A 10,000-nucleotide genomic window follows, 5' to 3' on the forward strand; every position below is an offset into this window, starting at 1 on the left:
TGCATTAAAACATGCTACATCTACTTAAAAAGCCTAAAATACAGATATTATAAGATGCAAAATGACTATAAACTCACATTTAACTGTGATTAATACACTTTAAACCCTAAAATACAGATATTTTATGATGCAAAATCACTATAAACTCATTATTGATCACTACAGATGCACTAAAGGTCCCTGTTTTATTATTAATATAGCTAAAAACTGCATTAAAACATGCTACATCTACTTAAAAAGCCTAAAATACAGATATTAGATGATGCAAATTCACCATAAACTCACATTTAACTGTGATAAATACACTTTAAACCCTAAAATACAGATATTATAGGATGCAAAGTCACTTTAAACTCACATTTAACTGCAGGAAATACACTTTAAACCCTAAAATACAGATATTATATGATGCAAAATGACTATAAACTCACATTTAACTGTGATAAATACACTTTAAACCCTTAAATATATATATTATATGATGCAAAGTTACTATAAACTCAGTTTTGATCACTACAGATGCACTAAAGGTCGCTGTTTTAATATTATTTTGGCAAAAAACTGCATTAAAACATGCTACATCTACTTAAAAACCCTAAAATACAGATATTTTATGATGCAAACTTACTATAAACTCATAATTGATGAGAACAGAAGCACAAAAAAGAGTAAAATCCGCTTTAAAACGTTCTAAATGTGTTTAAAAACACATTTAACTCCATAAACACTTTAAATCCCTGCACTCGGAGCCTGTTATGGGTCATATTATTATTAAAAAGTGAGTTTAAACCTCTTTAAATCATGTTGTTTTGCTCTTTTTAGACTTTAATAGACTGAAACATGTTAGTGAGTGAGTGCTAAAGGAAGCAGATGATGATGATTATTCATGTTTATCTCAGAATAACAGATGAAAAGTTGCATTTTGAGGATTTATTAAGTCAGAAATAAAAATAACTGAACCGTAAAAGTCCTGCAGAGACGTTTAAGGTTTAAAAAAATGTGTGTAAAATTACTTCAGAGCGTCACAAACACATTTTAAATATGAAAAAGTGCATTAAAGGAGAGTGAAGCTGCTGTTTATGGTCATTAAAACAAAACGCTGTGACACGCCGACGGTCTCAGGTCTGTTTTTAACGTAAATTATGTGTAAAAATAACAAATGAAAATAACAAAAATCACATTCTGGATGATTGTTTTCCTCATGTCGAGCAGCGGAGACGTGAATTAACGTTAAACAGCGACGACGATGAGCTGCAGACACTTCTTTTACATCTTATCGAGAACTTGTACTGATTAAATCTGCACTCAGATCAATACTTCATTTATTCTGGTGATTGTTGCACGATCAAATTCTGCGTGAGTTTGTTTTTTAATCTATTTTATATTTTACATATTTTCTCCTGAATGTGTCGACTTTCTACTGTCGATGTGCAAAAACCTAACAAAACCCATCAGGACTCAAACTTCCTGCATCAGTTTGTGAAATACGCAGCTTCATCCTGCAGTGACTCACATTTAACTTCCATAAATACACTTTAAACCTCTGCGTGTGGATAAAATATGATGCAAAGTTACTAGAAAAATGATTATTGGTGAGAAAAGAAGCACTAAAAGTCATTTTTTAAGATCATAAGAGTAAAAAACTGCCTTAAAACATGTTAAATGTGCTAAATACTCACATTTAACTGTCATTAATACACTTTAAACTCTTAGATACAGTTATTTTATGATGTAAAGTCACGATAAACTCATGGTTGACGGATATAAATGCACTAAAAGTCATTTTTTAAGATCATAAGAGTAAAAAACTACCTTAAAACATGCTAAACGTGCTAAATACTCACATTTAACTTCAATAAATACACTTTAAACCTCTGCGTGTGGATGATATTTGATGCAAAGTCACTAAAAAAATCATTATTGTTGAGAAAAGAAGCACGGAAAGTCAATTTTTTAAGATTATGAGTGAAAAACATGCTTAAAACTTGCATTTAACCACCATAAAATACGCTTTAAACCTCTGTGTGTGGATGATATTTGATGCAAAGTTAATATGAACTCATAATTGACGGATATAAATACTCTAAAAGTCATTTTTTAAAATCATAAGAGTAAAAAGCCGCCTTAAAAACATGCTAACTGTGCTAAATACTCACATGAATACACTTTAAACTCAAGCACATGGATAAAATATGATGCAAAGTCACTTTAAACACTCTGGTGATGGAAACAAATGCACTAAAAGACAATTTTTTAAGATCATATGAGTAAAACACGGCCCTAAAACATGCTAAATGTGCTAAATACTCTCTTTACTGTCATAAATATGCCTTAAACTCTAAAATACAGATAATATATGATGCAAAGTCACTTTAAACTCATTAGTGATGGACACAGATGCACTTAAAGTCACTTTTTAAGATCATATGAGAAAAAACTGCCCTAAAACAAGCTAAATGTGCACATTTGGCTTCCATATATACACTTTAAACACAAGCACAAGGATAAAATATGATGCAAAGTTACTAAAAACTTATTAGTGATGAATACAAATGCACTAAAAGTCACTTTTTAAGATCATATGAGTAAAACACGACCTTCAAACCTGCTAAATGTGCCATAAACTCCCATTTAACTGTCATTAATACTCTGACATACAAATAAAATATGATGCAAAGTCACAATAAACTTATTAGTGATGGACACAAATGCTCTTAAAGTCACTTTTTAAGGTCATATGAGTAAAAAAACTGCCCTAAAACAAGCTAAATACTCTAATTCAACCTCCATAAATACACTTTAAAGCCCTAAATACAGATTAAATATGATGCAAAGTCACTAAAAACACATAATTGATGGACACAAATACTCTTAAAGTCAAAAAAGTTAAAAGTAAGTTAAAAACTACCATCAAACCTGCTAAATGTGCCCTAAACTCCCATTCAAACCCCTTTAAAGCCTCTGTGCATCATCAACAGGTGGTTTTACTTTGAAAGGGCACACCGGAAGCAGCGCCCGTGCGCGCGGCCAGCTTGCCCCCTGGTGTCTGGTAGCTTTACACATGGCCACTAGCAGCGAGGCTCCGACCAAAGTGCACCCGAGATATGGATGCTCGACTCCGGCGCAGAGCAGACTTTGAACCCCCTCCTCCCCCACCCTCCCCCACGGGGGTGTACGAACCCAAACACACACACACACACACACACACACACATAGAACAGAACCGGGCAAAGTTGCGCCACAGCAGAGCCCGAAAACAGCGTGAAAGGCGCAAAGTGTTTGCGGGGAAAGCGGCGAATGAGGAAGGAGAGCCGCCGCGAATTCCACCGCTTGGATGCGCATCAAACTAGGAAGCGACACCCGGAGAGGAGAGCCAGAGCCTCCCCCCTCCTCCAACCGTCCCCACATCTCCACCTTTAAACTCCCACCGCCACTGCTGCGGACTGGGACAAACACTCACGAGGAAGCAGGAAAGAGGGGGAGAGCGATGGAGACACAGAGACAGAGAGAGAGAGAGGGAGGAATAAAAAAAGAAGAGAGGGACTTACGCTCCACTTTGTTGGGGTTGGGCTGCTTGCGCCGAGACATCGTGGCGAGGAGGATGGTGGCGGTGGGGGAGATGAAGAGAGGGTGATGATGATGAAGGATGGATGATAAAAAAAAGGGGGGGTGGGTGAGGGTGAGGGAGGGGGGGTGAAGGGGAGAAAAAAAAAGAAGGGAGAAAGAGAGAGAGAGAGAGAGAGAGAGAGGCTGCAAACTTGCTCCGGAGAGGAGAGGAATCAAAATGGCGTTTCCGAAGGGATGTGCAAACTTGGACAAACTTTACTCCGGCTTCTCCTCCTCCTCCTCCTCCCCTCCTCCTCCTCTCCCCTCCTCCCCCCTACCTCTCTCTCTCTCTTCTCTCTCTCTCTCTCCTCTCCCGGAGGAAAATAGAATAAAAAAAGAGGCAAAGACAGGAGGAAAACAGTCGTCGAGAGGAGAAATGTTTGAAGTTTTCTTGCGTTTTTTTAATTCCTCCCGACCGTCTCTTCTTCTTCTTCTCTCTCTCTCTTCTTCTCTCTCTCTCTTCTCTCCCCCCTTCTCTCTCTCTCTCTCTCTCTAAACCTGATAAGTAAAGCTCATGACGTGCTGTCTCTCCGGTCTCCAAGGGGACGTGGCCACCGAAGCATCCCCGTCTTTACGCGCAGACACCGGATTACTCCTGCTGCGCTCCCGGGGCCGACGCGTGCGTCCGCGGGGATGGAGGCTCCGCGCGGACCCGCATCCTTAAAAAGCAAAAAGCCCTCGGATCCACTTTGATGTGTGACACAATGTAACTTCTGTCACGCGCCGAGCAACAGTGTAACTTCACTCCAAAGTCTCACGGTGACTTCCCCGCGTCCTCTCGCGTGGTTTCGTTGGGCTCAAAAAGGCGCCGCGGACGTTAGTTTTATCATCTTTGTTGAAGTTTAAGGAGCCGAGAGATAAGAAACCATCCGTCTGTCTGTCCGAGTGTGTGTGTGTGTGTGTGTGAGTGTGTGTGTGTGTCTGTGCAGGCAGCTCAACACTGCACCTATCGCGAGGTTTGCAGGGGAAGAAGCTGGGGAGGTGGGAGAGGGAGCTATCGCGAGGTTTGCGGGAGGGAAGAGAGGATGCCAACCGTCAGCTCTTTTGGGGGGTTGGAAGAAGAAGCTGCTCCTGTTTCCATGGAGGTGTTTTGTTTTTTTACCGTTTCTCGTTTTAATTATTAAAGTTTTAAAATGTTTAAATGTGACGTGTTTCCGGTTGGTGACGTCAAGAGAGAGTTAAACATGTTTAAAGTCACTTTATTCTGTAAATATGTGACTTTATAAATAAACTACTGCAGACAGGTGACCTTGTTACACCATCAGCACGACCACAGAGCTGTAAAAGTCAAGTCATTCCACCTTAAAAGTCAGGACATTCCACCTTAAAACCTTAAAATAAAGTTATTCCACCTTAAAACCTCAAAGGTGAAGTCATAAGTAAAGTAAAAAATTAATTCATTCCACCTTAAATTCTTAAAAATAAAGTAATGCCACCTTAAAACCTTAAAATAAAATAATCCCACCTTAAAAACATAAAGATGAAGTCAAAAATGAAGTAAAAAATAAAGTAATTCCACCTTAAAATCTTAAAAATAAAGTTATTCCACCTTAAACTCTTAAAACTAAAGGTTTTCCACCTTAAAATCTTAAAAAAATAAAATAATTCCACCTTAAAATCTTGTAATAAAGTCAGAAATGAAATAATTCCACCTTAAAATCTTGAAATAAAGTCAGAAATAAAATAATTCCACCTTAAAATCCTCAAAAATAAAAGAAATCCACCTTAAACTCTTAAAAAATAAAGTAATTCCACCTTAAAATTATATTTAAACCTTAAAAGTGATTCCTTATAAATGTGTGTGAATATAAATCTTAAAGCCTGTGTGTGTGTGTGTGTCAGTGTGTGCGTGTGGGTGTCAGTGTGTGTGTGTGTGTGCGCGTGCATGAGTGTGTGCGTGCGTTCGTGTGTGTGTGTGTGTGTGTGTGTTAAACGCTGCTCGTCCTGTTCTTCTCCCACATTCCTGCCAGCTTCCATCTCCAGATCCAGACCCCTCCTCCCATCCTCCTCCCATCCTCCTCCCATCCTCCTCCTCCCCCTCCTCCTCCCCCTCCTCCCCCCCTGCCCCCCCCCCCCCCCCCTCCCCTGCAGGCGGGCGGCTGCAGCGGAGCAGGAAGAGCCTGTTGCTGATGGAGGAGGGAGGAGGGGCTGTTTCCAACACTTCAGACGCTTAAATGGCTCAGAGAGCGCTGGAGTTTGGTTGGAGAGGCCTTAAACTGTCGCTGTGTGTGCACCAGACACACACACACACACACACACACACACGCACACACACACACACACACGCACACACGAACACTCTTACTTCAGTGGAGTACTCTATTACTTTATACACTATCACACACTCCTGCTGCAGGTCCTGAGGATGACAGAGGAGCAGATCTGTGTGTACTGTTGACACACAGACAGGCTGCAGGAGCCTCCATTTCATTATGCACACACACACACACACACACACACACACACACTCGCACACACACACACACACACACAGACATACACACACTCGCACACACACACGCAGTAAAGCAGCTAACGGCATTACATCACTAATCCAATCACTGCTTTTCAACTCAACCGGCCACTTTTCAATTCAAATTAATCTATTGAGCGACAACGAGCCCATCCCCACACACACACACACACACACACACACACACACACACACACACACACACACACACACACACAGGCATGCACACACACTTTTTGATGAGATTAAATGGTATTTCTGCGCTTAGAGGTGCGTTATTTTCAGGTAAAGTAAAAATAAAGTGATATTTTTAGTCATTTTGCATCTTTTTTGTGATGGTTTTGCATCTATTTTTAGTCATTTTACATCTTTTTGTGCTGGTTTTGCATCTATTTTTAGTCATTTAGCATCTTTTTGTGCTGGTTTTGCATCTATTTTTAGTCATTTAGCATCTTTTTTGTGGTGGTTTTGCATCTATTTTTAGTCATTTTGCATCTTTTTTGTGGTGGTTTTGCATCTATTTTTAGTCATTTTACATCTTTTTGTGCTGGTTTTGCATCTATTTTTAGTCATTTAGCATCTTTTTGTGCTGGTTTTGCATCTATTTTTAGTCATTTTGCATCTTTTTGTGGTGGTTTTGCATCTATTTTTAGTCATTTTGCATCTTTTTGTGCTGGTTTTGCATCTATTTTTAGTCATTTTGCATCTTTTTGTGCTGGTTTTGCATCTATTTTTAGTCATTTTGCATCTTTTTTGTGGTGGTTTTGCATCTATTTTTAGTCATTTTGCATCTTTTTGTGATGGTTTTGCATCTATTTTTAGTCATTTTTGCATCTTTTTGTGGTGGTTTTGCATCTATTTTTAGTCATTTTGCATCTTTTTGTGGTGGTTTTGCATCTATTTTTAGTCATTTTGCATCTTTTTGTGCTGGTTTTGCATCTATTTTTAGTCATTTAGCATCTTTTTGTGCTGGTTTTGCATCTATTTTTAGTCATTTAGCATCTTTTTGTGCTGGTTTTGCATCTATTTTTAGTCATTTTGCATCTTTTTTGTGGTGGTTTTGCATCTATTTTTAGTCATTTTGCATCTTTTTGTGGTGGTTTTGCATCTATTTTTAGTCATTTTGCATCTTTTTGTGCTGGTTTTGCATCTATTTTTAGTCATTTTGCATCTTTTTCAATCAATAACTCTTCTTTAAATATTTAAATACATATTTGTGCAAATATTAGAATAAAGTTTAAAGCTGCAGGAACAAAACTTTGTTGTTTTAAGAAGAAGAAGAAGAAGAAGAAGGAGAAGAAGAAGAAGAAGAAGAAGAAGAAGAGTGTGATGTTATTTATTGGACTGTAACCATGGAGCTGTTGCCGGGGAACGAACCATCGCTAACAAAAGGCTGGATTCACCCATTCATCCAGAGGAGAGGAGGAGCAGGAGGAGGAGGAGGAGGTGGAGGAAGAGGAGAGAGGAGGTTTTGCATCTATGTTTAGTCATTTTGCATCTTTTTGTGGTGGTTTTGCATCTATTTTAAGTCATTTTGCATCTTTTTGTGGTGGTTTTGCATCTATTTTTAGTCATTTTGCATCTTATTGTGCTGCTTTTGCATCTATTTTTAGTCATTTTGCATCTTTTTGTGGTAGTTTTGCATCTATTTTTAGTCATTTTGCATCTTTTTGTGCTGGTTTTGCATCTATTTTTAGTCATTTTGCATCTTTTTGTGCTGCTTTTGCATCTATTTTTAGTCATTTTGCATCTTTTTGTGCTGCTTTTGCATCTATTTAAAGGAAGAAGAGGAGGAGCATCTCCAAACTCTCCAGCAGCCGGAGAAAGGAGATCTGAGCTGGAGCGTTTCCAGGCCTAGAGCCACTACGAGTTGACACAGTTGTTGAAACTTTACACACTCCTCCTCCTCCTCCTCCTCCTCCTCGTCTTCCTCCTCCTCCTGCAGTGGAGCGCTGTCCGGACAGGCAGGCAGTCACATGAAGCCAACACCTGTCGGCAGAGTGGGGGGATGACGAGCACATGCTGCTCCGTCTCAGCTTCAAAAACACATGTGCACTTCATCCCTGTTTTCTTTTCTGGCAGCACAAAAAGATGTTTAACCAACGGGGAAAGTGTGAGATGTCAGACATGTGCTCTGAAGGAGGAGGGTGGGGGAGGAGGGGGAGGAGAGAAGGAGGGAGGGAGGGAGGGAGGGAGGAGGGGGAGAAAAACCGGTTTCCAATAGTGACGGATGATTTGTAGGTAACAGTTGTTTGCCTTGCAGCCTCAGGCCTGCACGCTCAGCACGGCTCAGGCTGCAGCGCCGCTCTGTCAACACCAGCTCCAGCTCCAGAGATGGACACACAACTGCTCAGCACCGTCACGGACCCTCACAGGGAGCAGGAAGGGCAGCCATGTTTGTAGTTTACTAAAGCTGAACAGGAAACCACCACAAAGAGACACGAAAAGAACACAAAGAGACACGAAACAACCACAAAGAGACACAAAACAACCACAAAGAGGCACAAAACAACCACAAAGAGACAAGAAACAGACACAAAGAGACACAAAACAACTACAAAGAGACACAAAACAACTACAAAGAGACACAAAACAACCACAAAGAGACACAAAACAACCACAAAGAGACACAAAACAACTACAAAGAGACACAAAACAACCACAAAGAGACACAAAAAAACTACAAAGAGACACAAAACAACCACAAAGAGACACAAAACAACTACAAAGAGACACAAAACAACCGCAAAGAGACACAAAACAACTACAAAGAGACACAAAACAACCACAAAGAGACACAAAAAGACCACAAAGAGACACAAAACAACTACAAAGAGACACAAAACAACTACAAAGAGACACAAAACAACCACAAAGAGACACAAAACAACTACAAAGAGACACAAAACAACTACAAAGAGACACAAAACAACTACAAAGAGACACAAAACAACTTCAAAGAGACACAAAACAACTACAAAAAGACAAAAAACGGACACAAAGAGACGAGTAATGTTTGAAAATGGACGAAACAACCAAAGACGTGTAAAATGCCTGAAAGGTGGACGCAAAACCACCACAGAAGGACGCAAAACTGCTGCAAATAGATGCAAAACAATCACACGGATGAAAAACTACCACAAAGAGACAAGAAACAACTAAAAAAAGACACAAAACAACTACAAAGAGACAAGAAACAACTAAAAAAAGACACAAAACAACTACAAAGAGACACAAAACAACTACAAAGAGACACAAAACAACCACAAAGAGACAAGAAACAACTAAAAAAAGACACAAAACAACTACAAAGAGACACAAAACAACTACAAAGAGACACAAAACAACTACAAAGAGACAAGAAACAACTAAAAAAAGACACAAAACAACCACAAAGAGACACAAAACAACTTCAAAGAGACACAAAACAACTTCAAAGAGACATAAAACAACCACAAAGAGACACAAAACAACCACAAAGAGACACAAAACAACCACAAAGAGACACAAAACAACTTCAAAGAGACATAAAAGAACTACAAACAGACACAAAACAACCACAAAGAGACACAAAACAACCACAAAGAGACACAAAACAACATCAAAGAGACACAAAACAACATCGAAGAGACACAAAACAACCACAAAGAGACACAAAACAACTACAAAGAGACACAAAACAACATCGAAGAGACACGAAACAACATCGAAGAGACACAAAACAACTAAAATAAGGAAACAAAGAAAAATAAACATATAAGAAATGAAATGAGTTAATTTTAAATAAACCGAAATAAAAAGAAATAAAATAATAAAAGCAAAGAAAATTGGGGAAATAAGTTTAATTTGGGGAAACAAATAAATAAAATATATAATGAAAAAAAATATAAATAAATAAGAAAAATAAAAAATATATATATA

At 38.9% G+C, this 10,000-nt stretch overlaps 1 protein-coding gene across 3 annotated transcripts in view; it reads right to left on the bottom strand.

The window, feature by feature from the left end:
• The window catches only part of LOC310963407 (ras-responsive element-binding protein 1-like), a 72,483-nt gene extending 68,658 nt beyond the window's left edge, over positions 1-3,825 (bottom strand). For all 3 annotated transcript variants that reach the window (XM_083936240.1, XM_083936242.1, XM_083936241.1), the window contains exon 1: positions 3,549-3,825. In XM_083936240.1, the coding sequence (XP_083792366.1) occupies positions 3,549-3,588 (40 nt within the window). In that variant the 5' untranslated portion in view covers positions 3,589-3,825. The remainder of the gene's footprint in view (positions 1-3,548) is intronic.
• Positions 3,826-10,000: the final 6,175 nt, after the last annotated feature.

This window comes from Echiichthys vipera (genome assembly GCF_963691815.1).
Source record: "Echiichthys vipera genome assembly, chromosome: 21".
Classification (NCBI taxonomy): Eukaryota; Metazoa; Chordata; class Actinopteri; order Perciformes; family Trachinidae; genus Echiichthys; species Echiichthys vipera.